Source organism: Heterocephalus glaber, unplaced genomic scaffold (assembly GCF_053883595.1).
Source record: "Heterocephalus glaber isolate CG9 unplaced genomic scaffold, H.glaber_assembly_v1.0 deba00001060, whole genome shotgun sequence".
NCBI classification, from domain to species: Eukaryota; Metazoa; Chordata; class Mammalia; order Rodentia; family Bathyergidae; genus Heterocephalus; species Heterocephalus glaber.
The window spans coordinates 2,217,492-2,245,168 of NW_028258185.1; the positions used below are offsets into that span (position 1 = coordinate 2,217,492).

General features: G+C 49.9%; 1 protein-coding gene and 1 pseudogene across 1 annotated transcript; both read left to right on the forward strand.

The window, feature by feature from the left end:
• Positions 1-207: 207 nt before the first annotated feature.
• On the forward strand, positions 208-11,118 carry LOC101709175 (keratin, type II cytoskeletal 6A-like; annotated as a pseudogene).
• A 3,847-nt stretch (positions 11,119-14,965) lies between these two features.
• On the forward strand, positions 14,966-27,386 carry Krt82 (keratin 82). The gene is made up of 9 exons (XM_004872820.3): positions 14,966-15,370; positions 17,063-17,271; positions 19,309-19,369; positions 19,995-20,090; positions 20,437-20,601; positions 23,085-23,210; positions 23,854-24,074; positions 24,241-24,272; positions 24,805-27,386. The coding sequence occupies exons 1-9, from the start codon at positions 14,966-14,968 to the stop codon at positions 25,038-25,040; spliced, it is 1,551 nt and encodes a 516-aa protein (XP_004872877.1). The 3' UTR covers positions 25,041-27,386.
• Positions 27,387-27,677: the final 291 nt, after the last annotated feature.

Sequence of the window (27,677 nt, forward strand, 5' to 3'; positions counted from 1 at the left end):
TTCCCCATGGTGATTAGTGGGACAGGAAGATGGGCTGTGGCCAGACATGCCATTGAGGTGAATTCAGCTGAGTGGTCTTTGATCTCCTCCAGCCAAGCCCAGTTCTCAAAAGAATAAAAGTCAAGCGGAGTCTGGGACAGCTATTCTTTGAAGGCTACTCATTCCTTTGACAATTTTTTCTGCTACCCTCTGACACCAGCTCCTATCATGACCCAGCGATCATCTGTCACCATCAAGTCGGGGGGCACTCAGAACTTCAGCACTTCCTCAGCCAGCCTTCTCCCAGGATGTTGACCCAATTTCAGCTCTGTCTCTGTGCCCCAGAGCAGGAAGAGCATTGGAGGTGGTTTAAGGGGAGGCTTTGGGACCAGAAGCCTCCAGGGCTTTGGGGGCAGCAAAAGAATCTCCATCAATGGGGGTTACCACTCTAGTCGGAGAAACTTTGGGGGTGCTAGCTGTGGGCTAGGTATTGGTGGCATAGGGTACAGAGCAGGGGAAGCCTTTGGTGGATATGGATTTGGAGGCGGAATGGTCCCTGGAGCTGAGGGCATCCATGAGGTCACTGTCAACCAGAGTCTCCTGACACCCCTGCATCTGACCCTCAACAACAAGTTTGCTTCCTTTATCGACAAGGTGAGGGGCCAGTGGAGTCCCCACCAGGAAAGCAGCAGTGTACCACCAATGGGTCTATGCTTTCTGTGCTTTTCTGAGGTCAACTGTGGCTTCCCCAGCCCTGTGATCCTGGGGCTGAGTACTATGATGATAGGGAGGAGGAAAGGGTGGTTTTCCATTTTGTTGAGGTAGAAGCTAAAAAATGTCCATCTCTAGCCCTGAGAGCTCTCTGACCTACTACAAAGACATTGTTCTTTGATGGCCAGTGATGATTGGCTTGGCTTAAAATTAGCACATTGAGGTCGGTTTAGAGGCAAGGAGACAAAGGGATGAAAGATACACTCATGGGAGTGGGCTGGGTGCCAAATTAATCAGCACTAGTGTCCTCCTGCAGTAGTAGGCATCTCCCTGGGAAGTGAGCATATCTGGGAAGCTGGGTGAGTGGTGAAGGGACACTCACAGCATTTAGCACATGTCCTTGAGTAAAAGAAAATTTATGACCTTAGCCTGAATCCCAACCTGCTGCATGGCCTGAGATCCAAGGGATTCTCCTGCTCTGGGAGAACCCCTGCATGATAGGAACCACCACCACACACCTGAGCTGTTTGGTTTGAACTGGGAAGAACCAACTCAAGGATCCAGATCACTCAGGCTCCGTGCCTGGGATCTGAAAGAAAGAGTCTGAGCTAAGAGGCAACCAGACTTAAGTTCCAATTTTGGATCTACTCCTGGGAGAGTCACTGCTCAAGGACTCTAAGGTCCCTTTTACAGGTATAGAAGGGTATGATGCTTCATCTTATGAATGAGATCACGAAATGTGCAGATGTAAGGCACTGCTGAGACTCTGGCTCTTTAGCTTTGTCACTCATGTCACCCCTCCTGGCTTGGGTTGTACCAATAGAGGCAAGACTTTCGGTAGTCTTACTTTGCAGGAAAGAATTTGAGCCTTGCTTTTCCCTAGTTCATTGGAGGAAGTGAGAAACAAGAGAGCATGGGATTAGGGATGTACTTAGAACCAGATCATTCTCCTTCCTCTGACAGTGAGAGTGCCAGACAAGAAAAGATGCATTTGTTAAAGATCATCTGTGAGGATATGGCCATCTCCAAAGTTATGGAGATGCTGGTCCCTTTTTCTCTGAGGGTGGGTGTCATTGCAGGTTCCTTCCAGTGGAAAGGTTTAGTTTAAGGAGATGGTTGTTCATATTTCCCAAGCCTGACTCCCAGGCTGAGAATCAGATGGTGCTAATTCAAGAAACCCAAACTAGCAGCACAAGATCACAAGGGACTTGAGACCAGAGAAAGGAAGGGTCTTGCCGAGGGTCTTATGGCTAGTGAAAGACATGGCTCAAATGCAACTCCAGGGTGACCCATTCTAATACATTCTGGAATGTGCAGGCAACTGAGACCAGATCCTAGATCCTGAGAAATCTTGTCATAAACAAAATTGACAGGTGGAATTTTCTGCCACAAGCTCCTATCCACTTAATAGGAAGCAAAATCTCACCAATAACACGATGGTGGAGTGCTTTTTTCTTGATTCACCACAAAACAGCAGGTCTGTTGTCTTCCAATGCTTCCATCCCCTCTGGTCCTCCCTAGTTCTCCCCTCTCCAAACCAAACCACCACCTGTCTCCCAAGCCCCCTGCACGTACTTGGGCTTGGCTCTCTATATCCCATGCTCCTTGTAGCCTAGAATAAAGTGGAGGAGGAGGAGTCTGCCACCTGAACCCTGAGCTTGTTGTGCAAAGCCCCTCACATTGTTGAGGGGCCCTTTTCTGGGAGGCCTCTTGAGGCTGCCCTCATGGAAGCCCTCACAGTCTCTTACCTCTGGCTGGACAGGTGTGCTTCCTGGAGCAGCAGAACAAAGTCCTGGAGACCAAGTGGAGCCTCCTCCAAGACCAAAAAACTGCCAGGGCCAATCTCGAGCCCATCTTTGAAGTCTACATCAACAACCTGAGACGACAGCTAGACTGCCTGGGAGGAGAGCGGGGCTGACTGGAGATGGAGCTGAAGAACATGCAGGATGTGGTGGAGGACTTCAAGAGCAAGCGAGTGGGTGCCCAACCGGCTCCTGGGCCAGAGCCTGGCCCTGGGGCAATGGGGAAGCCCAGGGAAGCAAGTGAAACCAGCTCCTCTCTCCAGATGTGCCTAGACCAATGTGCAATGAGATGCACACTTTGGGAATGGGGGTAGAAAGAGAACCGGGGCCCTGGGATCAAGATTGTTGAAGCTTTGGGAAGGTGTAAGCTACAGATGATGATGACTAACATAGGTACAGAGAGCAGGATGTACATGACCGTAGATGAGGAAAGTCAGGCTCTCATGTTCCCATGATAATACAAAACAGAAAGCTCTGTGATAGTGCTATATAATCTAGTCAGTGGCACATTCATCTATTAAGATGAATGGCCTCAAGAAAACTCTTTAACCTCCGTAAGCTTCACTTTTCATATGTATCAAAGTGCATCAAAAGTACTTAATAAGGTGCCCAGTGCTTGACACATAGTAAGTTGGTAAGGGTCAGCTATTTTACTGTAGTTGTGGTTAGTTATAAGTGTGTAATGATACAGTCACAAGAGTTGATTGCAGATGACAATTTTATAATATGTTTGCAAACATGGTATAACAATGTTTTTCTCCAAGAAGTCTTCCTTGGGGAAAGGACTAAAGCTCCAAGTTGAGAAGGAAGAGGGCACAGGAGGGATATGGCAGGGCATGTGCTAAAGTGTATGATCCTAGTAAATGGCCAGATCAGATTCCTGTGGGGTCCGAGTAGCCTGTGCACCAGAGGGACTATGAGCTCGGAAACAAGAGATGAGGACAGTTGCATGGAATTAGTGGAAGAAAAATGTTCTTATTTCATCAAAAAGAGCTTGAGAAAACAATAAGGAACACCAATGGTGCTGAATAGAATGTAGGAGAAAGCACAAACAGCACTGATGTCTCAATGGCAGGAAAGATTTTCAGAGCAGACTAGGCACTGGAGGCAATATGAAAGCAGGGAGCTTCAGATGGTATACATAATGACATAATGTGGGTTCATGCTCTGTGGTTGTGAAGGAATAGAGACTTGCTGTCTCATAGATGGGAAAGCACCTCCAAGAGGCCAGGGTTGGGGCACCATAAGCTGCCCAAGATGACTCAGCTGAGGTGGATGAGCACAGGTTCAAACTGCAGTGTCCAGCACAGCTAAGAGGGTGAGACTGACTGATGCTGAGGCAGCTGGAGTGGAGAATGGATCAACTAGACCAGAAGGGCAACTTTCTCCCCCAAGGTCTAGTGAGCAATGGGCACCACCACACACCCCTGGGGACAGACACAGGGTTGAGGTTTCTATCTAGGGGCAAACTGAAGAGAAAAGAAACCTGAGGAAGAAGGGCATCTATAAGCCTGGCCACTCTGCTTCTTGCATCCCAGTTCAGATGCTTGAGACCAGTGAGGGGACATGAGGGCCACATGGTGTGCAGGAGCCAGGCCAGAGCCCAAGAGCTGCCACCTCTTACCCTTCTCTCTGCTTTTTCCCTTATGGCCTCTAGATTGAGGCAAGCCCATTTTTAAAAAAGAGGAAACATGCATGCTCTTTAAGGGGACCTAAGTACTCCGAGGAGCCAGGCAGTGAGCAGACACCTCAGGAAAAGGAGGGATGGTTCTGCTCTGTGGTTGTTTTCAGTTTGGGTTTTGTGGGGCAGGGGGTTCTTTGATTTGTGATTTGGGGACACATCAGGAGAGCTATCTTACAGTGGAATTTCCAAGGCTGCTCTAGAGACCCACCTGCCTGCCTGAAACTCTATGGTTCCCATCTCATTCCCAATCTCCCTCCTAATCCCCTATCCCCCAACCTTCCTGCAGGTATGAGGAGGAAATCAACAGGCACACAGCAGCCGAGAACGAGTTTGTAGTACTCAAGAAGGTGAGGAGACAGAGATGCTTTACCCACTCCTAGGCTCTTGGGGTCACAAACTGTCACTTATGCTACAGTGGCCTTCCCTACCAGGCCTTTCTTTGCACAACAACTCTTGGAAGCAGGTTTTACTTAAAAGAGACAAGTCCATTGCCCAGGGTTACCCAGATAAATCAGAAGTGGGTCAGGATCCGGAACTCCCAAGTGTGAGCTGTAAATCTCCTAATGAGGTTGGAGGAGGACAAAATGGACTTGAACTTAGTCTCCTGGACATCCAGCCAGGCTCAGAAGACAGGGCTGGTGTGTAGATCAGACCACAGAAATTCAGGCCTTCCTCCCTGGCAGGACCATTGAGGGAGGGAGGACCCTAATCAGGGGCTCAGCTGGATGAAAAACAGAGCACCCTTAGAAGTGGGGAGGAGGAGCAACAACCAGGTCCTCCCCTAGGAGCTGAAGCTGTCCCTCTAAAACACAGAGGCAGCTGGCTAACTCAGGAAGGGTGATCCCCAGGGTGATAGCATGTTCTGTGCCCAGGACATGGATGCCGGCTACATGAACAAGGTGGAGCTGGAGGCCAAGGTAGACGCCCTGATGGATGAGATCAACTTCCTGAGAGCTTTCTACAAGGCGGTAAGAGGGCCTGCTCTTCCCCCTTGGGAGGGCTGTAGACCTCAGCTGAACACAGAGGCTGCTGGCTCCTTCCCTGCCCTTCCCCCAGCTCCTCACCCCATCTATGGATTATAATTCATGAGGGCAGATGCTGCTTTCCCTACAAAGGAGAAAATGAGGTTTCCTGGGGCCACTGGCAGGGCAGGAGAGCTGAAAAGCTCATCCTCAGCAATTTGGACCCATTTGGGCCAACAAAAGTACAGGCTGCCAGGCATTACAATGCGCATACTTTTTGCATCACTGTGAACAGCTGGGCTTGCCCAGCCCAGCCCTGCCCAACCTGCTGCTTCCTAGACAGACTGCAAAATGATGAGATTATGCAAATCAAGTGGCAATTAGAACGCTTCCGGCTGTTTCTAGAAACACAACTCTGTGTTCCTCCAGAAGACACATTTTTGTTGAGCGCCTCTGTACACCAGACCACTGTTCTCCAGGCTTCAGGGATGGCACTGGACAAACACAGTGAAGCCCCTAAGTTCTTAGGTCTTATCTTATAGTAGAGGAGACAGGCAGTGAAGAAATAACCAAATAACTGTACCATTTCAGGCATGAAAATGACAGTAGACCATATTGGCAAGAAAGGAGAGTCCAAGCCATGGGGAACAAGGATACAAGTGCCCGCAGGCAAGGTCTAGATTGGCTGAGGAGATAGGACAGCAGTGCCAAGGTGGGGGTACAGGGTGGGATGTGTACCTCCAGGCCAGACAGTTTTCCCATAGGGTTACCTACATTTGGTGCCCAACACAAGCCTGCCATGTTGTCCCAGAACCAGGAGCATCACCTCCTGGTCTTTGAGTGGCTTCAGTGATCATCTCAGAGCTCATATAGGACCACAAGGCTTTGTTTGCTCTGCCTAGTCCCTTCACTATCGAAACTAGGGTGGCATTGGCTCCTAATTCTGACCTGGCCCATTGCCCAGCAAGCCCATGGAACTGAGACACCCCAGAGAAGTCAGTGAGAGAAATTATTTAGGAAACATAAACTATAGCACAAGAACTATAAAATAGTACTTTGCTAAAACAGTAAATGTATGGACCAATTGGGAACTCAGAAGGCAAAGGTGTACTTTTGCTTAGATTTCAGACTAGCAACTCTCAGACTCCAAAGCACATGACCCTCCTGGTGGTCTTGTTAGAATACTATCTGGGGCTCAGGAAGTCTGGGGCTGGGATGTCCATTGCCACCATGCTCCCAGGTGGGTAAGGCTGATGCTGCCAGTCTGAGGTCACATTTAGAGAATCGAGGCTTTGGGTCATGCTGAAAAGAGATCAGTAGGAAATTAATCATGATTTTACTGTTCAGAGCCCAACAATATAGACATTGTTTAATCCTCACAGAACCTGTGCAAGGCCTGTATTGTGATTAGCATCTCTGAGCCCCAGGGCTTGCTCTAAACTTGCTCCGCAGAACTGATTTGTGGGTTTCTCAGTCTGATGTCCTTTCTGTTTCAAGTTAATTTCCATTTTCTGTTCCAGAGAAACAGAGAGCAGCAAAGTTGGGAAACAGGAAAGAGATGCTGCAAAGTTGTTTGGCCCCTTCCGACTTACCTTTCTTTCCCAAGATGATGTGTTTAGGTGCTCTGAAGGGCAGTGCTTTTTCAGAGCATGAGACATTGCAGCACTGACACTTATAGTAGGGTGTGCTCCCTTGACAATGGGAGTGGCTTCTGGAGAATTCCAGCTGGAGTTACCAGTGCTGCTCCCTGTGCAGATGAGCTGATGATAAAGAGCAGCTATAAACTCAGTGGCATCCATAATGTCCCCACCCCACCCTTTCATACCTAAGCATGGAGCTCTGCCCCAACAGTATAAGACTCTCCATGCTAGGGTCTGTCCTGGGATGGGCCACAGTCTTCCAACACACATGTGCACACACACAAACACACACACATGCTCAAGCACACTCACATTAGTGTCTTGCCTCAGTTCTCCATTCAGCCCAATCACAGGAGCTGGCTCAGCTTCAGGCTCAGATCTCCAAGACCTCTGTGGTGCTGTCCATGGACAACAACCACAGACTGGACCTGGACAGCGTCATCGCTGAGGTCAAAGCCCAGTATGAGGAGATCGCCAACGGCAGCTGGGCTGAGGCTGAATCCTGGTACCAGACCAAGGTGAGACATCAGGGTCAAGTTAATTAAACAAGCACAGGTAGGGGAAAGGAAAGAAGGGAATGGAATTAATATGAAAAAATGAAAAAGTAGAAACAAAGTCTTTGTAAATAGGGAGGGATGGAGGGGTTGAAGGGAGGGCAGGGGAAGGGGAAAAAATAAGAACCAAGAGAGTATGTAAAGGTGCATATCTCCAATGATGAATGTCATTATATTGTACACCTAAAATGTACCAATAAAAGGATATACAAAAAAAAAAGCACAGAGACCAGAGGTTTCAAAGACAAATTAGCTAAGGTCCTCTCAAACGACCCAGTCTGGTGGGCTCCAGGGATCTGAGTTAAGTTTGAGGCTCACTCTGTTCTGAGCCCTGCCTTGGGGCAGCATCATCAAGAGCTAGGGAAATTGCCAGATTCAGGCAGAAGGTGGCAGGTCCCTCTGCCAGGACAGATGGACACACACCTTCAATCCTCTGTATCAGAAAGACAGGCACAATTGGACAGTTCTAGCCCTTGGGGCTGACAGGAGAAAGAGAGAGAGAAGGTGGAGAGAAGAGGAAGATCTGGCACTTCCTGGGAAAGGCTGGAGGGATGGAGAAGGGAGGTAGAGCTGCCTGGGGCCAGGGCACTGGGAGGCAAAGTTTAGATGTGGGTCAGAGTGAGATTGCCCAGGTTGGAACAGACACTCTGAGCCAGGGAGTCTTTGGGAATGATGAGATGTGGTATCAAAACAAACAACTATGAAGGAACTTTAAAATCACAAAGGGATGGGCACCCTGCATGATGACGAGTCTGAAAGAGTGAGATGCATCGAGTAGAGTGAGAGGGAAGAGAGGCTGTGTATGGGAAGAAGGAATAGAACACAGCACAGCTGTCCAACCCTGGGGTGAAGGCTGTGGAGATGTAGAATGAGAGACAGCGCAAGAGACAAGGCAAATAGATTAGAGTACGGTGGAGACAAAGCCAGGAGTCTCCAAGCACTGAAAGTCTGCCCAGCCCAGAAACTGCAGCCTTCTGTCCTGTGGCCTGCCTGCCCCTGCCTGCTGCAAGCATCCCTTGCCCTCACTGAGGTTTGCTTGTTCTTCCTCCCAGTATGAGGAGTTGCAGTGGTCCGCTGGCCAGCACGGGGATGACCTCCGCACCACCAGGATGGAGATCTCTGAGCTGAACCGCGCCATGCAGAGGCTGAGCTCGGAGATTGACAACCTGAAGAAGCAAGTAGGGCTGAGCTCCAGGGGCCAGACCTGGGCCTGGGTCTAACTCAGCCCATGTAGAAAGAAGCCTCACATACGAGTGGCCTCCAAAATGCAAATGGCACTCACCTAGTGCCATTCACATTATCAGGCCCCTTCACCTCTGGAGCCACAGATAGTCAAGCTCACCTTGCTTGAAGCACCCAATATCCAGGGAAAGGCAGTACTGAAGGACCTCAGAAAGCTGTTTTTCTCATCCCAGCAGTCTAAAATATTAAAGGGGATAGAGAACAGGCTTCTTTTTAAACATGATGCCCTGAACCTGCACATTAAGTCAATTGTAAGGAACCCTTCCCTATTTTTAAACCAGAGCCCACATCTTACTGCACGCCCTGTGAACAGTGTCATAGTGTCTGTCTCCTGCTTGCAGTGCACCACACTCCAGGCCACCATCGCTGATGCTGAGGAGCACGGGGAGCTGGCCCTCAAGGATGCCAGGAACAAACTGGCAGGGCTGGAGGATGCCCTGCAGAAGGCCAAGCAGGACATGGCCAGGCTGCTGCGTGAGTACCAGGAGCTCATGAACGTCAAGCTGGCCCTGGACATCAAGATCGCCACCTACTGCAAGCTGCTGGAGGGTGAGGAGCACAGGTGAGCCATTTCTGTCCCACCATGGCCCAAACAGATGCCACTAGAGCATGATAGTAGTGCCACAGAGACCACGTGGGTCCCACAATATCAGGCCCCCAGATAGCAAGTGCAGGGCCAGAAACAGGGTGAAAATCCAACTATTCTTCTAGAGGCTCTCTGTAATCACAGCTCTTCCTGTAACTCCTCCTGGACCAAAACAGGGGTCAGGGTCAAGGTGTCAGGAAGAGGTGGTCAGGGCCACTTGAAAGGCTCCAAGCAGGGCCATTTCTACCCAGGCCCTAAAATGAACATGGCCACATTTGGGACCAGCCTCAGGACTTCCAAGTTTCTCCAGAGATGCCCTACAATCGATCTCACTCCACCTCATCAGCACAAGTCCCTCCCCCTACTTCTCTATGTATTTTAACTTGATCTCTCTCGATTTTCCCTCATATATTTGGACCTCCCTAATGCTACAGAGTTGAATGGAAATCTTAAGCACAGTGCTTGGCACGTAGGACACACTGAATGCTAATAACTTTAAATACAAAGAGCCCAGGGCCTCTAACTTCTCGGCAAATGATGTGTCTCTTTCTCTTTCCACCTGCCACAGACTCACTGGTGCTTACAGTGTGCTCACACTGGTGAAGGCGTTGGATCAGTTAACATCTGTGAGTAAATATATTGGGATGATAGAAGAGTGAGTAGCGAAACAGGAGCTAATGGCAGCACTAATTAGGATTCAGTGGCTAGAAAATGACACACTGGGGCATGGATGTCATCAAGACCTTCTTAAGGGCTCTGTGGGGACCCCCCTGCTCTTTGGCCCTTCCTCTCGTGGTGTCGAGAGAACTCAGAGTAGAGACAGTCCATGTCCCTAAGGAGTAAATTACAGCAGAGCTCCATGACTTTCTCATCATTCTGAGACAAAATTTTGGGGGAGTTTCTCTGCAGTGACTCCTCACCCCTTGGGGTGGTCACAGTGTGGTCACATGGACTCCAGCCTGACCCCAGAGAATCCTATAATGGGATGGAACTGCTCAATCAGTAATGGCCCCTAGGTTGCTGAATGGTTGAATTCTCAGCTGTTCTTCAGAAACTTTAACACAACAAGGGGCCTGGAAGCAGGTGAAAAGTAAAGATCTGTATTTAGAGTTTAAGCAAATTAATTGAGCAAGTAAAACAGTGACTGGCCGGGCTTGGCCTGGACTCCCAGGAGACCAGGAGGGATAATCTTAGGACTGACTTTCCCACCCAGGGCAAAGCGGGTATTGAAAAACTCAGCATCCTAGGTAGGAGCATTGAGTCCTGGTCATGGCTGCAAAAGCCCCAAGTGGGTGAGGCCACAAGAGCGGGGCTTGGGGAGCCTGCGACCACTTGACACAAAGAGCAGGAGCACTTCCCAGGGAAGAGCAGACTTGGAGCAGAAGGCAGAGCAATGGCAGCATGTTTCACAGAGCAGGGCCCCGCCTTCTCAGGGGGTGAGCTCCCAGTCACTGAAAACACTGGGGGAGATCTTAATGGATTGCCTCTGGTCACATAGTTGAATGGATTCCAATACTGGGGGGTATTCCAATACATGGCCTATGGGCCTCTTCCAACATGGAAGTCTATGGTGCTGTCCTTGAATCTGAGGCCTCATAGTCTATCCAACATGAGAGCCTCCTAGTAGACAGGAGGAACAAACATAGCCCAGGAGCCTAAAGCCTTAGTTTCTGGCAAGTGTGACCTTGAAGACCGGAGGGCATTGTGAAAAAACTCAGAACATGCCAACATGCCCTTGTCTTCTCTTCACAGCTGTGGTTTCTTCCTCTGGTGGCACAGGCTACAGTGGAGGCAGCGGCTTCTGTGTGGGTGGGGGTGGCTACAGTGGTGGCCTCTGCTACAGCGCCACTGGGGACAGCAGCTTCAGTTCTACCAGTGGCCACAGCCTCAGCAGCACCAGCTCCAGCATGCACATCATCTCCAAGACATCGTCCACCAAGAAGAGCTGCAGGAGCTAAAGTGCTGCCTACATCCTCTGCCACACCAGGCCTTCAGCTTTCCAGCCCTAAGACCCGATGCTTTGCTCACACTCCATGCACAGAATCTATAGCAGGAGGCACAGGAGCAGCAAGTGGCCAGGAAGTGTTTAGGTCTCCTTGTCCATCCCTCTACTTCCAGAGAGATCCCCACAGAGAAAGCCTACCCATTCCTGATGTCAGACCCTCCAGGGCCTATTCTTGCCCACACTGACTCAAGTTCTCTAGGTAAAGACCTGGATTAGCACTTTGAAATTAGGTAGTAGGTGATGCACTGAAGTCTTCCTCCTCCTGTCTGACCCAGACCCACTGCAACTACAAGACAATTCCTCTTGCTCAGTCCTTCTCAGAGACCTTAGAATTCACCCCAGTGGCCCAAAGATGTCAAGTGCAGCCTAGACCGTAGTATCTATGTGTTGTTTCTTTCCACAAGCAGGACACTTCCTGCAAACCCTGCCATACACACTGCCTATCTTCCCTCCCTTCTTTTTTGTCCCTGCCGAGGCCCCCAGCCAATTCCCCTGACCCCTCACTAGCAGAATATTTGTTAATCCACGGGCAAGTCTACGATGTCACCTGCTTTCTTTTTTTTTTGGTACTGGAGATCAAACTCGGGACCTCGCACTTGCGAGGCAGGCAGCAGAACCACTGAGCTAAATCCCCGGGCCAACTAGCAGAATATTTGAATGAGAAATTAACATCCTTTAAAATACTACCAACTCTGGATTATTCATACTACCATGGTTTAATTTTATCAAGAACCCAAAAGTACTCCTTGACTTGCAGCTGCATTAAATGATAGTTCAGAGCCAAATTCCTTCCAAATCTGCCTCATTCAAGCCAGTATTAGAATTGTTTCCCCTAAGCATAAATGCTCTGGTGATGAGTGGGTAGGAGGCAGATTCATAGAGATGGAGGGGAAAGCATTTCAGCCCAAAATGCCTGCAGAAAATATATCAGAAAAAGGAGACTCCAATTGGCCTGTACGAAGAATTGCCCTATAAGAGTGCTCCTACCAAATAAAGCTCCTGGCCCAGGCCTTTTCTTTTTTCCTGTACACTTGCCCTTTCCACCTCCCTCTTCACCTTCTCTTCATTCTCTGCCATCCTCCACCATCCCATGCATCCTCTCTCTCAGTACCTACCTTTCCTCTCCTCTCCTTTATTTCTCTCTTTGGTACCATGTTTCCTGCTCTTCCGTCTCCCACCTTTCTTTTCTACCTCCCAGCCTCTATAGTTTCTCTGTGCTGCATGGATTTTCCTGTCCCCCACCCTGGAACAAAGCTGCCTAAGTCCAGGAGGAAGGGCCAAGAGTTGGCGAGCTCAGAGGAGTGAGGCAGACCTGGCTTTGGCGTGTCCCTCCCTGTGAGAGGCATGATGCTCAGCCCCTCCAAAGCAACAGAGGGAAAGTTCAGGGGAATAAGGAGGTGGCCACGTGGAGGTCTTTGTGAAGCTGGCCTTCATGGTTAGATTCCATTTAGTTTAAAGAGTTGCAACCCTCAAACACCTGCGATAACTTCAAGACCAAAAGAACTTACCCACCATAACTTCAAGACCCCAGAGGCAAAGAGGTCATCTGCCACATAGCCAACATGAAGACTCAATTCTCAAAGATAAATCAAACCTTTCAAAGTATTTGCTCACTTATGCTTGCCTATTTCCTGAAGTAGCTTCGATAAAATGTTGCTGAGCACTCTAGGTCTTGACTGAGTCAGCATTCTCTAACATAGCCAGGAGCAGCTTCAGAACTGGTGGGCTGTGAGGGCAGTTGCTTTTTGCCCACTATGAACCTGATGAAGCATCCTATCTTCTGTTTCTGAGCTCTGGTCCTGGGCTTCCAGCCTCCCAACCCAGTTACTGAGGCTATCGCCTGGTTAAGGTGGAGGAGCTCTGCTGTGTTTGGATTGCTCCATTGAACCCTGTCCTGATGACCCTGCCAGCTACTTCACTTTTCCCCTCAAGTGGGAATTGTTCTCTGGTCAGGCTTCTCACATTGCATCACCACTCACACCAGCTCCTTCTCTGACACTGGGCAATCACATCTGTGATGGTTGATCTTAATTTTCAACTTGGCTGGATTAAGAGGTCCCTGGAGAGATGATGGGGTTGTGAGGGCACTAACCTTATTGATGGGTTAATCTGTGGGGGAATTAATAGCTGGAGGAAGTTAGGGCCTAGTCTGAGGAAGTGGGGAATGGGGCTGTGTCTTTGGAGAACAAAATCTGGTCCCTGACCCCTTCCTCTTCATTCTTCTCCTCCTCTCTGGGTCCTGGGTGTCATAAGTTGAGCAGTTTTTCTCTGCCACACCATTCCACTATGATGTTTCTGCCTGGGAGTCGGCTGACCATGGGCTGAACCCTCTGAGACCGTGAGCCAAATAAACGTCTCCTCCTTCATGTTGTAGATGTTAGATATTTTGTCCCAGTAGTGGGAAAGATGACTAAGACAGCATCCCAGTCCCCTCCCTCTGCCTCCCACTATCTCCCAGGTCTCTCATTACAATCCTTGCTCCAGGACCCAAACCAGAACTGTGATAAAGGGGAACAGTGTGAAATGGCATAATTAGATTGAGAATTTCCAAGGCACAAAACCATCTGAGTTCCAGTCTAATCTACAGGTGGGAAAGGGGAGGAGCATAAAGCATGTGGAAAGCAGATTCACCAATCCTACCTCAGGCTTCTGTTCTCTAGATCAGTGGAGCATGGCGAGGTCAGAAGTACAGAGTTCAATCCCAGCTTAACATCGACAAACTAGGCAACTTGAGGACACAGCTATTTACCACTCCACTCCTCACTTTCCTTATCTGTACAACAGTAACTACATCATGGAGTTTTCCTAAGAATTATATGAGATAATAGATGCACCCAGGGTGGTCCTGACACATAGTAAATCCCCAATCAGTGTTACTATTATCACTGGCTTGATTTTGACCTGGAAACAAAGATTACGAGGACAAGGCCAGTAAGCCCAGCAGAGGTTACTGCTGGGAGGCACAGAAAGAAGAAAAAATAGGAAGGAGGGGGGTTTCAGGTATCTGCAAAGATCTGTCTATGACCTGGTGCTAGGAAGAAAGCCAGAATCCCACATCCTTCTAAAGCATTCCTGTGAGCAATTGTTCACAGAGATGTCAGCAGGCCAGTACTGGCTCCATCTACTCAGAGAGACTCCAGGTAGCAACACAGAATCCCAGGCAGGGGCTGTTGTACCAGATCTGGAGCCCCCAATCCTGAAAAGGGAAAAGGTCCAGTCTGTAGAATAGAGGCTTCTCCCACCCTAAAAGCTTTTCTCCCTGAGAGCTTCTGGGCCCGCTGAGGAGGTCACAGGGGCACTTGAGTCTGGAGGACCTGGAGGAAGACACAGAGATAGGCTTGAACAAATAGAGCATCCTCAGCATGTGTACTCTGCTCTCTAATCCCAGGGAATTTAGGGTATATAATTCAGGCCCCTTCCCTCCAATTGAGCGAAAAAGTCCTATTCTCCCTTTCCTCAAGGCTGAGCCACTGGACAGGTCAAAACATAGCATTCTGGTTGGCTCCTCTCCTTGCCCTTGTAAACAAGGAAAGAGGACAAATAGAAATTTTATAGGACCACCAGCACTGACCATTGGCTCCTTCTCTTTGCTCTTTGCTACCCTAATTATCCACCCTGCTACTTAGCAGCTGCTAATATACCAAGCTCATAAACCTGATTTAATGGTGATCTGGGGTTTGATCCAGCCTAGCCCTCCAGTCCCCTGCTATATAAAAGAGGAGAAGCTGGGCCATGATTTGGTCACTCCTGTCCCCTGTTCTCCCCTGCAGGGCTCCATCTCTCTGGCTCTCAGTCCTATCATGTCGTTCCACTCTTTCCAAATGGGCTCCAGGTGTGGCAGTCGAAGTTTCAGCTCATGCTCTGCTGTCATGCCCCGGATGGTCACCCACTACGAAGTGAGCAAGGGGCCATGCCGGCCTAGCAGTGGCGGGGGTCTCCGAGTCCTGGGCTGCCTTGGTTCCCGGAGCCTGTGCAATGTGAGCTGCCGGAGGCCTCGAGTGGCTTCCAGGTGTGGCCTGCCTGGCTTTGGGTACCGAGCAGGGGTCACCTGTGGACCTTCTACTTGCATCACTCCTGTTACCATTAATGAGAGTCTTCTGGTCCCACTGGCACTGGAGATTGACCCAACAGTACAGAGGGTGAAAAGGGATGAGAAGGAGCAGATCAAGTGCCTCAATAACCGCTTTGCATCCTTCATCAACAAGGTAAGAGGTGGGCCCAAGGCATGAGGGCAGTGGGTACAAAATCCGCCACAGAGAATACCTGTGTGTGCCCAAGGATAAGGAAGAGGCTGACAGTGGAGAAGCAGCCATTTGTCTACTGGCCTCTCTAGCATTCCACAACCATTCATCATGAAAGCTGTTTAGATCAAGCTCAGCACTGAAACTTTATGCCTCTCAGTCCTTTGTTTAGTGGATCATCTCCCTCTAGATTATCTGAGAAAATCACTGAGGTTGCCTTAGGTCAGACTGTAGGAGGAACTTTCAAAGCCATACTGAAGAGAATGACCAAAGAGTCTGAGAAGTAAGGCTTTAATATAGGACTGCCTTCTGTGTGCCAGAACTGCCTCAGGACTCAGGACTGAAGGCAGGAATGGGCACTATGACCCCCAAATTTGCCATCAGCTTAAGACTGGGATGAGGAAAAAGTAGAGCAGTCAGAGCTAGGGGCACAGAGTGGCCTTCACTCGATCTTGCATCTGTCAGCTATGGATCCTAGCTCCAAAGGGCCTCAGAGAAGAGCAGTGTGCTGCCTTTAGAAGGCGCTGGCTGGCCTGGCCCTCAGCTGCTCCTTGGCCTATCTCCTCACCCCAGAGAGGCTCTTGGAGTCAAGATGCACAACAAGAGCTGAGCTGGTATTTCTGGTGACCCTAAGGTTTAGCACCAAGGTTGCTGGGACATAAGTCAGTGTCCTGGGCCCTGGTGCTAGCTCCACTCCTGTGACCTGAATCCCTATGTAAGCCACTCCCCATTCTACCTTGAGGATTCGACTGCCTCAAGGGGAAGTGGTCGTGAAACAGTGGGAGAATTAGAGGAGGTAGTCTATAAAACCCTGCTTCACAAAGGATCTTGTTCACTTATAGCTTTATTCTTAAAGTTTACAAATTTCTGGTTATGACTCCACTCCAGAAATGTGGATCCTGGCCATCAACAATGTCACTCTCCCTTCAGCATGGCTAGGATTGTCCTGCTGTGGGATTCACCAGAAGAAGGGCAATATTCCTTCTGCAACTATCATGAGAGTCAAGGCTCAATATAGGAAATCATGGGGGAAGGACTGGAGACCATGCTCCCTTTGCCAGTGACAAGGTAGATGGCCTGGGTCAACCCACTCAATTTCTTCTAATCTTGGTGTTAGTACATAAAATTGGAGATGCGCCAGTGGCTGTCTGTTATTGTGACCTATACTTCTCTCAGAGGCAGCCAGGTGGAATGGGACAGAGTAAGTGAAAAGAGCTAACACTCCTAGGACACAACCCTTGATATGACCGTCTGCCCGGAGTGGCCCTGGACTGCAACAAAAGAACCATGGACTCCCAGGCAGCACAGTCTTACATTAGTGGGCAAGTTTGTAGAGTACATGCCAAGGAGGCTCTTTAGGAAGAAGAGTGAGCCAAAGTCACAAGGTATCAAACGGCAGGCAGGCAGGGCTGGAGTGTGGCCCTGCCCCAGGCCTCTTGGGGCAGCATTCTACTATGTGCAGCCCAAGTGGAAAGTGGGGGTCCTCCAAGTTCCCCAAGGTAGAGGAGACAGAGACACCCTTCAGTGCCAATCTGTGCAGACCTTAACTTTTGCACATTGTAGTGTTGGGAGAGGACACAAAGTCATCCCACTGCCCTCTCCAAGGCACGGTTCCCAGGGCCATGCCTCCTGGTGATGCCCCATATTTGGATGCAGGTGCGGTTTCTGGAGCAGAAGAACAAGCTGCTGGAGACAAAGTGGAACTTCATGCAGCAGCAGAGGTGCTGCCAGAGCAACATGGAGCCCCTTTTCGAAGGCTACATCTGTGCCCTGCGGAGGGAACTGGACTGCATGTCCGGGGAGCATGGGAGGCTGGAGGCAGAGCTCTGCAGTGTCCAAAATGCACTGGAAGGCTACAAAAAAAAGTGAGTTGGCTCCGCTTTCACCCCATGAGGGGACCTAGGGCCAAATACAGGAGCTATCTGGGCCTTAGTTTCCCATCTGTAAAATGGTAAGTCTAGCTCAATTGGGGAAGAACAATTACGGTAAGCTGAGCACACCACTTATCATGTACATGGCACACACAGCTCTGCAATTCTGTATTTGTCTTCACCTCCCTTCCCAGCCCCTGACTAAATAAGACCCTCAGAATCTCCCACTGTAAAACACACTCTTTTTACCTGCCATTTTGGGAGCCCAGTGCCTGCTCCAAACTACCTGCCTGTTCTGCCTCACCTCCCATTTGCAGACCCAGAACTACTTCCTAATCCCCCAGTGGATCTCTACAGCTCTTCCCACCAAATTCCTGTGCCTGCTCCTCCTTCCCCTTCCTCTTCCTTCCCTCTTGGTATTTCCCCTTGTCCAGCCAGCAAGCTCACTTTTCCTCTCATCCCTTAACTCTGGCTTCCCCGTCACACAGCTGGAAATGACCTGGTCATCATCATCATCATCCACCCCCACCCCCATTATCAGGGGCTTGAACTACCTCTGTCTCCATCCCCGATGCTTTGGGATTTGCGTTGTCCATCCTGTGCCATGTGCTCTCCCCAGAGAAGCTCCAGGTCTGATCACAGCCTGAAGTAGGTGGCTCATGAGCGTGTGTTAATGAAGAGCTGGAAGGCAAGTAGCTCCAATGGTTGCAAGGGACTGAGGTCCAGATTAGTTGCCTCCTGGGTGGTCCTGGGTGGGTCTGCCCTGGGGCCAGCACCCCAAGGAAGTGCATGTTCCTGGGAGAGGTTGAGATAGACACATTTCCTTTGGAGAGAAACTGCAAATATACTGAGAGTGGCAATTTGTAGAGGATGTATCAGAGGAATTGAGCCATGTTGGGGACATTCATGCCCTGAGTGTCAACCACAGTCCCTCTCAGCACCAGACACTACAATGGGAAGGGTTGGTGCTCTAGAAAGGGAAAAGTGGCCCCTTCCCTCAAGATGCCCCAGTCCAGTATACACAGGCCACTTGCACTTACATGTGAACAGCTACAAGTGGAACAGCACAGAAAAGAGAGGAGTCCCGAGAAGAGGTAAGCAGAAGGAGCTGGGGAGGGTCTCCCAGAGTAGGTGCCATTGGCTTGGGGCCTTGAATGGTAATGTTCCTTCCCATGTTTTCTTCTAGAAGGGGAATCCAGAGTAGACCTCAGAAATGAGGAGGGAAAGGAGCAGATGACAAAGAAGGGCCAGGTATTCCAAGTGAGGGTACAATTCTAGCAGACTGTGACAAGTAAGAGATGAGGTGCAGAGGTCAAGTCCCTCACCCCATTTGGCTATGACTAGCAAGAAACAGAGGGGGATTCTGAATCTGGAGCCCAGCATATGAGCCAGGCAAACTGCTGGGCAAAGGAGAGATGCACATCAGAAGCATAGGGAAACTTCTAATGGATGGATATTGCTCACCAAGTGAGTCACTCTGGCCAGGGTGAACCCCAATTCTGATCCCTGTACCTGGGGGGAGTGGTGTGTGGGCCAAGGAGCCCCAAGGAGTTTGGGGACATAGTTAGGCTGCCTCTGTGAGTCTGGTAAAGTGGATAATTGCTACCTCTGCCAGTGGGCTGAACTGGGGCCAGGCTTGGCACCCTTGCACAAGGAATTTCAGGGACTGCAGCCAGTTCAGAAAAACTAGGCAAAGATGGTCAGGCCAGCAGCACCACCTCTCTCTCCAATTCCCAGAGGAAACAACAAGATGAGGGGGTTTCCTCCACAGCAAGAGGGAATGCAGGTAGCCTCAAGGAGGACCTCCTGGAAGATGACTCATCTAAGAAACAGGGGAGTGGGAGGCCGTAAGCTTGCAAGGTGGCTGTGAGAAGCTTTGGTAATAATCACCTGTCTTGAGTGGAGGAGGAACAACAGGTGTCCAAAGACAAGGCAGTCAGTCAACAACAGCACAGTGGCCCCCAAAGGCCTGAAAACAGATCCCTTCCAAATTCCACACACCCAACTAAAGCTTCTCTGTCATCCTATCAGGTATGAAGAGGAGCTCTCCCTGCGTCCCTGTGCTGAGAATGAGTTTGTGGCCCTAAAGAAGGTGAGGAGGCACAGAGAGGTGGGAGGCCCCTGGACTGTGTGTCCAGATGTGTCCACAGCCCACCCACTCACCCAGGGGTCCTTACCCCTCAGATTCCTGTGCCAGCTCCATTACCCTGGGAGAAAAGAAAGCCAGCTTCCTCCCCCCACTCAGCCTCCTTACAAAGGGTCAGGGTTGTCCTGCCTTACCTCCACCTCCTATCGGGCAAAGCTAGATAAGTGTAGTGTCTACACCTGCCCAACCAGCTAGAAGTGTGGCTAGTGCCAAGTCAAAGACAAAACAAAACTCTGACTCAAATCCCCAAGGATGAAAACAATTGCCGTGATTCCTCAGATAAGCAGCCAGATATTTCCAGGACACACTTTGCAAAAGGAGCTCTGAGGACCCACATGCAAGACTCCTTCCTTCCAATCCCTCCCCCATAAGGGTGCACCCAGGGCTGGGGACCTCTCCCTCCCACCATGGCTCCATCACTCTTTTCACTTTCATATGGGCCTCAGTGAAGAGAGGTGAGCCCACACACACCACCTGCTGCCAGCTTGCCAGGGAGGTGCCTGGCTGGTAGAGGCATGGCCCCTCCATCCTCCCAGCTCTAGGTCATGGCTCCATCTCTGCCCTGCTGCAGGATGTGGACACGGCCTTCTTGGTGAAGGCTGACCTGGAGACCAATGTGGAGGCTTTAGAGCTGGAGATGAACTTCTTGAAAAATTTGTTTGAAGAGGTACCTGCAACCATGCTGCCTTCTAGGTGGTGGGTCAGGGGCTTTGCTAAAAGAGCTTGGGGGGGGGCACGGTGCGCGTGTGCCCGGTGCTTGTGTTTCCACAAGAAGTTTGGGAAGAGGTCCAGTGGGAGAGCTGGTGCTCAGAGGTAGATTGCCCAGCTCCTTGGCTCTCCAGCCCCTCTGGGGAAGCTGAGGTCACTAAAGGAAGCAAACAAGGAACACTTTGTTGACAAAAGTCTGGGAACAGATACAGCCCAGTCCTGTGCAAATCTGCCATGGTGGGAGGGTGGAGTGGGCTCTCCCTTCCCCATCCCCACCCCATCTCCTCATCCCTTTTTCTCTTCAGGAGATCGCACTGCTGCAGTCTCAGATCTCTGAAACATCCGTCATTGTGCAGATGGACAACAGCCGGGATCTGGTCGTGGATGACATCATTACTGAAATCAAGGCCCAGTATGAAGAAATGTCCAGACGCAGCAAAGCTGAAATGGAGGCCTGGTACCAGCGCCAGGTGAGGCTGGGATGCAGAGGGACAGGGCTGGGGTGCAGTGTGAGGAAGGAAGGGAGAATGGGAGAGGGGGAAGGGAGGACCTCTAGATCCCCTCTGCCCCAGGAAGTAGTGGGTAAGGAGCTAATGAAGGCTGTGGCCACACCACAGCATCAGGGAATCCCATTAACCCCAGCCTGTTGTTTCTGCTGGGCCTCAGGCCAGGTCCCTGCATATTATGTGGGAATGACCCACAGACAGCCCAGGCCTGTCACTAGGGTGCTTGCTGGGACCCAGGTGTATTTACCTGTAGACTCATCAGATGTTTCTCTAAGCAACATCCTGTACATATAATTGGTGATGATGGCAAAGGAGCCCCTGGGCTTCAAGGTGTGGGAGGAGGCTAGTGGCATGGGGTTGTTACTAATGGTGGGGCAGAGACAGTGATTAAGGTGGCCCAGACTTAGTAATTAGGGGCTTTCTTGGAGGGCAGGGGCATCCCTCAGGGCAATTTGACTTAACAAATATTATCATCTCAGTCCCACTTCCCTGCCTGCAAAAGCCACCCTGCATTCAGTCATTCCTGGTTGGTGCGCTCAGCCAGGAGCTATTTGTTGGGCATTCACCATTTGCCAAGCTCAGTGGTAGAAGCTGGAGACTCAGCAGGGAACAGGATAGATAGCAATCCCTGACCTCATATCATTTTCTTCTGGGGTTGGGGGGAGCACACAAAAAACAAAGCCAGTAAATACAAAGGATGCATGGTAGATGTTGATGCATGCTACTGAGAAAATAAACCAGGTGAAGGATAAGGCAGTGTGAGCTGTCGAGAGAGTAGCCAGGGAAGGATGTGAGTAGCACTGAGGACACCAAAAATTAAACTACCCGTGTTTTCAAGGACATTACTAGGGCAGGGAATGGGGGTGACCAACCAAACCAAAGTACAGGGATTGTGCCAAGGTCAGGCAGCAGGTCCAAGCAGTTAATGACAAAAAACACAAACTGTATCTGGAAAGATAGAGCCATTGTCCTCTGATCTGCTCTTAAAGGACGAGGAAGATGTCAATAGGCAGAGAATGGGAGAAAAGTGTGCCCAGTGGGTGAGCAGCAGGAACCAGGACATGAGGCATAAAATGAAGTCCTTGGTGGGTCATGTGCCTTGAGGGAGATCAGGCTGCAGAGACCACCCTGGGCTGGGACTAGAACCCCTTCAGAGATGTGCTAATACTGGGAGTTTCCTCTGAGGTCATGGTGCCACTGTACATCAAGTGCCTCGAGTGACACTGCCTATGATCTGAAGATCTGGGGTAATCAGAAGTTACGAACCCTGGCAGGAGTCAGCCCTGCTGGCTCAGCTGTGGCCATCTACTGCTAGGTTGCACCCAGCAGGCTGCTCCTCCTGCTGCCCCTGGAGCACCCATCAGGCAGGGGGGCTCCAGCAATATGAGCTCAGTTTTCCATCCTCAGAATGGTAAAGGCAATTTCTATTAGTTAAGAATTGTATTTATCTACGAGGATCAGAAGTTTTTTAAACAGTGGTTAAAACAAATTCAGTTTTTTCAGTTTTTTCTCAAGTAACAAAGTACAAAAATATATTGCCCAGTATGACACAGGAGTGTCAGGGACCCAGAATTCTAGTTATTCATTCTGCCATCTTTAACATGTGTTTTTATGTTCATAATTGCCTCATATCCCAAGATAACTGCAATACCTCCAATATCACACACTCATGCTAGGCAGGAAAAAAGGAGAAAAACAAAGAAGAAACATGCCAACTGAGCCATTCCCCACTTAAAGAACTTTCCTAGAAGCTCTACCTAGCAATAGCAACAATCTCTCTGATCACAAAGCCCAGAAATATTATTTTATCTGGGCTCACAGGATTCTGTTTTGAGGAGGGAAGAGTGAATATTAATCAGACAACTGCAGGCTTCCCACAGTAACCAAATAATGGAAGAGCCAAAGAGTATGCCTGTGTCCTGTTTTATATTTTCTGTGCAAGATTTCTCCATGAACTATCAGACAATCTAAAGTTGGCTAATTTTTAAAAATTCTATAAACATAGTCTGTATATAACCACTCTTCAGAACTTAGATTTAAAGTCAAAAGGCTAGGGAAAAAAAGCATTAGGTCACGGTAGGACATAGCATTGAATTCTTTTTTTTAGTTGTTTTGAGTCCTTGCTCTGTTAGCATTGCAGCCTGAACACAGAAATCCCTTCCAAGGTCCAAAGTGACATCTAAGAAAGAGAGAGAGCCTTTAGGCTCTGCAGCAGAGAGAAAGGGTCTTAGAGCCTGGAGGGGAACTTAAGAAGTCTGAGGCTTTGAGCTGAGGGGCAAGATGGGAACAGGGAGTGCCACATAAGGACCCCAAATCTGATCAGCCATGAGAAGGGGATGGTGGACAGGGCAGGTGGAAGAAGCCAGAGAGGTAAAATGAGCCAGTGAGACAGGGTCTAAGCAATGCCATGGTGCAGAGTCTGGGTTCTGGCCCCTATGTCCCAACAGTACGAGGAGCTGAGGGTGATGGCTGGGAACCACAGTGACAACCTCCGAAACCGAAAGAATGAGATCTTGGAAATGAACAAGCTGATCCAGCGGCTGCAGCAAGACACTGAGGCTATGAAGGCCCAGGTGAGGCGGGGCCCTCTTGACTTAGACAGGCTCTCTGAGGGTGACTGGCCTGCTGGGCCATGTGGGCAGGTCCAACCCATGCAGTGAGTGCAGCTGGCAAGGGGACAAACCTGGGTGGGCCACCTTGCTCAGGAGGAAGCAAGCTCTGTCTATACAAGATGACCTACCGGCGCCAATGGGGAGCCTCAAGAAACAGCCAGATTCCCCATAGTGGCCAGGTGACCTGTTGTCAGAGATGCAGTCACCGAGGGTAAAGGAAAGATGTTTTCCATGGTCCTTTCAAAGCCAGGCTCTAAACCTGTGACTGTGAACTTCAAGGTGACTCTGAGTTGCTCATAAAATCAGGCCCAGTCTATTCTCCTAGGCTAATGAAGACCAGCCAGGCACTTAAAATCTATTAGACCTCCCAACCAGCCCACCTACGCAATTGCTGAGCATATCTAAAGCCTCAGGTCCCCCTCCAGTGTTTTAGACAGAAAATGGCTTCCACTTCCCAGGAGGAGCCAGATGTCATACTCCTAGGGTGAAACCCACAGCACAGTTAGACCTGGAAGGTACCACCATGTGTTCTTCCTGATCTTCTGAGGGTCTGGCTCAGGACTCTGGGCCCCACAGAGATGCCTTATTATGCCCTCCCCTCCAGCGCTGCAAACTCGAGGGGGCCATAGCTGAGGCAGAGCAGCAGGGTGAGGCTGCCCTCAACGATGCCAAGTGCAAGCTGGCAGGGCTGGAGGAGGCCCTGCAGAAGGCCAAGCAGGACATGGCCTGCCTGCTCAAGGAGTACCAGGAGGTCATGAACTCCAAACTGGGCCTGGACATCGAGATCGCCACCTACAGGCGCCTGCTGGAGGGCGAGGAGCACAGGTAGGCTTGAAGGAGGAGAGGCACCAGAGGTGTCTGCACTCAGGAGCTTGGGCTGTTATTCAGCCCAGGGGCCTGCACCCTCCTCCTTTGCAGGGTGAGGGCAGAGGAAAGGAGGTGCTCCTTGAATCTCTCTAATGCAGTCATCTTGTCTTCTTCCTCTTCCCAGGCTGTATGAAGGCATTGGGCCGGTGAACATCTGTAAGTAGATGAGCCACATCCCCAGAGGTCTTGGGCTCAGGAACAGATCAGCCCAACACAAGCCCACACTCTCCACCCAGGCCTCAGGGACCTCCCCTACCCAACAGGAAGGGCCTTGTTTGCCATGAGCCCTGGGCTGATGGAGAAGTTCTCTGGCGGGGCTATCCATATCTTTTGGGGGTTGGAACTACGAGCATATGCATGGTTCCCAAAGTCTCTGGGAGCCACTCTGACAAGAGAGTGCTTTGCTAGAGAGCAAGGGTTTGAAGCAGGCTCAGGAAAGACTTAGAGGGAGTGAAGCAGACATCAGGCCTGGCTTCAACAAGCCTTCAGGGAAAGGGGAGGAGAACAGGGGCACTTCCAAGCCCTGGATGCTGCTAGGATGGGGAGATATGGAAGCTGTGGCTGGGATGGGGTATCCTTGGAGGTGAGCGGCAACATGTGAGAGTAATGGCTTGGCTGAGATGTTTCAGGACATGTTTCTCAGAGCTATGCAGGGTGGGGCTCTGAGTGTCACTTCCTGTCCCCACAGCCGTGAGCAGCTCCAAAGGTGCCATCCTGTATGAGCCATGTGTGGTCAGCACGCCCATGCTGAGGCCTGAGTACTGCACAGGAGGCACCAGTGTCATCAGGAGCAGTGGGGGCTGCAGCATGGTGGCCACTGGTGAACTCTACATGCCCTGCGAGCCACAGGGGCTTGTGGGCTGTGGGAGTGGGAGGATCTCCAGCATGAAGCTGGGGGCTGGGGGCAGCTCCTGTGGCCACTAGTGTTAGCATTGACCCAAAGGCTGGAGATCTAGGGGACAATTCTTGAATGTCACACTCCCACACAGCTGAAGATAGGGGTATTTCAAAACCCCACTTTCCCATATTGACTCCAAATTCCCCTGGGATTTCTGCTGGGAGCTGAGCTGCTCCCCTGGTTTATCCTTGTCTTCAAAAGCCACCTTTCACATAGCTGGACACAGACCCCAAAGAGGGCCCTGGGATGGGGTAGGATGTAAAGAAAGGAGATGCTTTGTTCCTGGTGGATGTCAGCCCTAGCATGGCCAAAAGAATTGCAGTATTCCCAACCACTGCTATTCTGGATGAAAAGGCCACATGGAGACATCACAGTTCTGCTTTGTGTGAGGCCCAGTTTCTGCACAAAGCCAGCCTCTTCCTTCCCACTCCCACCAATGCTCCCCATCTTCCTTCCCTCTGGTTCTCATGCACTTAGAAAAGTGAACTTTTAGCATCCACTGGAAACATGCACTATTGCAAACACTAAAACCCCCAAATCCCATTCTGATTTCCAAAGGCAAGTGCCAAGGTTTCAGGATCCCTCAGGATTTGTCAATGTCCTCCCAGCACAAATCTCAAGAGGTGTTCTTTGGACAATAGATTTACTTGCTTAGGTATATTGAACCCAAAATATAAAAATAAGTCTGTTTCCTGAGCTCACATTGGCAGGTGATAGTGGGAAGTGTTTGGAACAAAGGCCAAGGGTCCATGGAATAGTTACTGAACAGACGGAGAATCAAGAGCTGACATGATTTGCTCAATGGAATCAAGTCTCGCCCCCACTGAACCCACTGTACATAGCCACCCAATTTCTGCTCCTTCTCCCTTTAGTTCCTCTTGTATTGGGACTTTGGGTGTAGCAAGAATGCAGATTTCCCTGTACTGCTTCTGTACCTCTGCCCTAGCAACTTGGAAGCTCTGGTTTAGAGCTAGGAGAGGGAGAAGGAGATGCTGGGCTGACCCCACCTTCCAGGATATCTTCCTACAAATCCCACCCACCTTGGATTCAATTTCTCTGCCAGGAGCCTCTGGGTTCTCTGTTCCCAATAAACTGACTCTGTTTTCACTGCAGGAATTAGGATTACTCACCCCTGCTCTGTAGGGGATGTGCGATAATGCTGAGGGGAATCAGGAGCAGCCTTTGAAGGCTGGAGGCTTGGGAATGGAAATGAAAGTTGCTATAGCAATGGGAAATGACATAAATAATTTGTAAGTGACCTGTGGAACAAAAATGTCTCCATATAAATTGCACTTAAAACCTGCACATCATACCCCAGTAGTTTGCAAGTCATTTGTTGCAGTAAAAACCACTGACAATTGCACACAGAGCTCTTCCATACATAGGGTCCTGCATACAGTCTAGAGAAAATCCGTAGGTCCCCTATCACATTAGGATTCAACAGCCCTCAAACCCTGGCCAGTGACCCTCATCCTGGAGTATCCCCAGGGACTGGGAAGAGTGACTGGGGAAAACAGGGAAGACGGGTGACAGTGCAGCATGAGAAAAGGACCAAGACACTCAACCTCCTCTTCCTATGTAAAGAACCCCCAGAGAGGGGCGGGGATCTCGCTCAGCAGTTCTGCAGCCTGCCTCGCAAGCACAAGGACCCAAGTTTGAACCCTGGTACCAAAAAAAAAAAGAACCCCAAGAGCTAGAGACAAGATTTGGTGGCAGTGAATGGATTCTACCCTCTATGAGTCCCCCTGTACCTCTCCCTGTTCCCTCAGTAATCCCTGTAACAGCTCCTCCAAGGGGCTCTCTGCCCATTGTGGGCCCCTCCTGGGAGTCAGGATGAGCCTCCCCACCCCACAGCCACACACAAGACAGAGATGACAAAGATGCCTTTACCCCTGGAGGGACTCTCAGCCTCACCGAGGAGTCATAAATAACTGAGTCGTAAATAACAAAAATATGAGAACAACAAGTAGCAACTAATGATTATGCTGGGAAAGAGGTCAGAGAGCGACTCGCAAGGAAGATTGCAAGAAACTAACCCTAGAGATACAGGGTCATGGGCAGCATGCTCAAAGCAACCCATTTGTTTCCTTTTCCATTCTTACAATAGGAAATTCATTAACCACCTGTTTGGGTCAGGCCACCCATGGGCTGGCAGCAGAATGAGTCAGCCCCACAGGTGCAGTAGGCCCAATACCCAAGGCCCAGGATAAGGAATGTGAGATAGACCAACCACTGTGGAGAACAGCCCAGCAGGTCCTCAAAACCATCAGTCAGATGACCCAGGAACTCCACCCATACATGTATACCAAAAAGAAAAGAATATGAGCCCATACAAACTGGAAATATTATTCATAATAGCCAAAAAGTGGAAACAGCTCAAATGTCTATCAACAGATGAACAAAATGAATAAACAAAATGTGGCACGGCCATACAATGGAACATCATTTTAACGGTAAAAAGGAATGGAGTGCTGATATATGTTACAGCATGAGTGAATCTGAAAACTGAAAGAAATTGGTCACAAAAGACCATTCATTACATGATTCCATTCATATAATAAATGCACAGAAAGTCCAGGAACAAAGAAATCTGTAGAGACCGAAAGCTGAGTAGCATTGGCTTAAGGCTGGCGGGAGGGGGAGGTGGGAGTTGGGGGGATGCC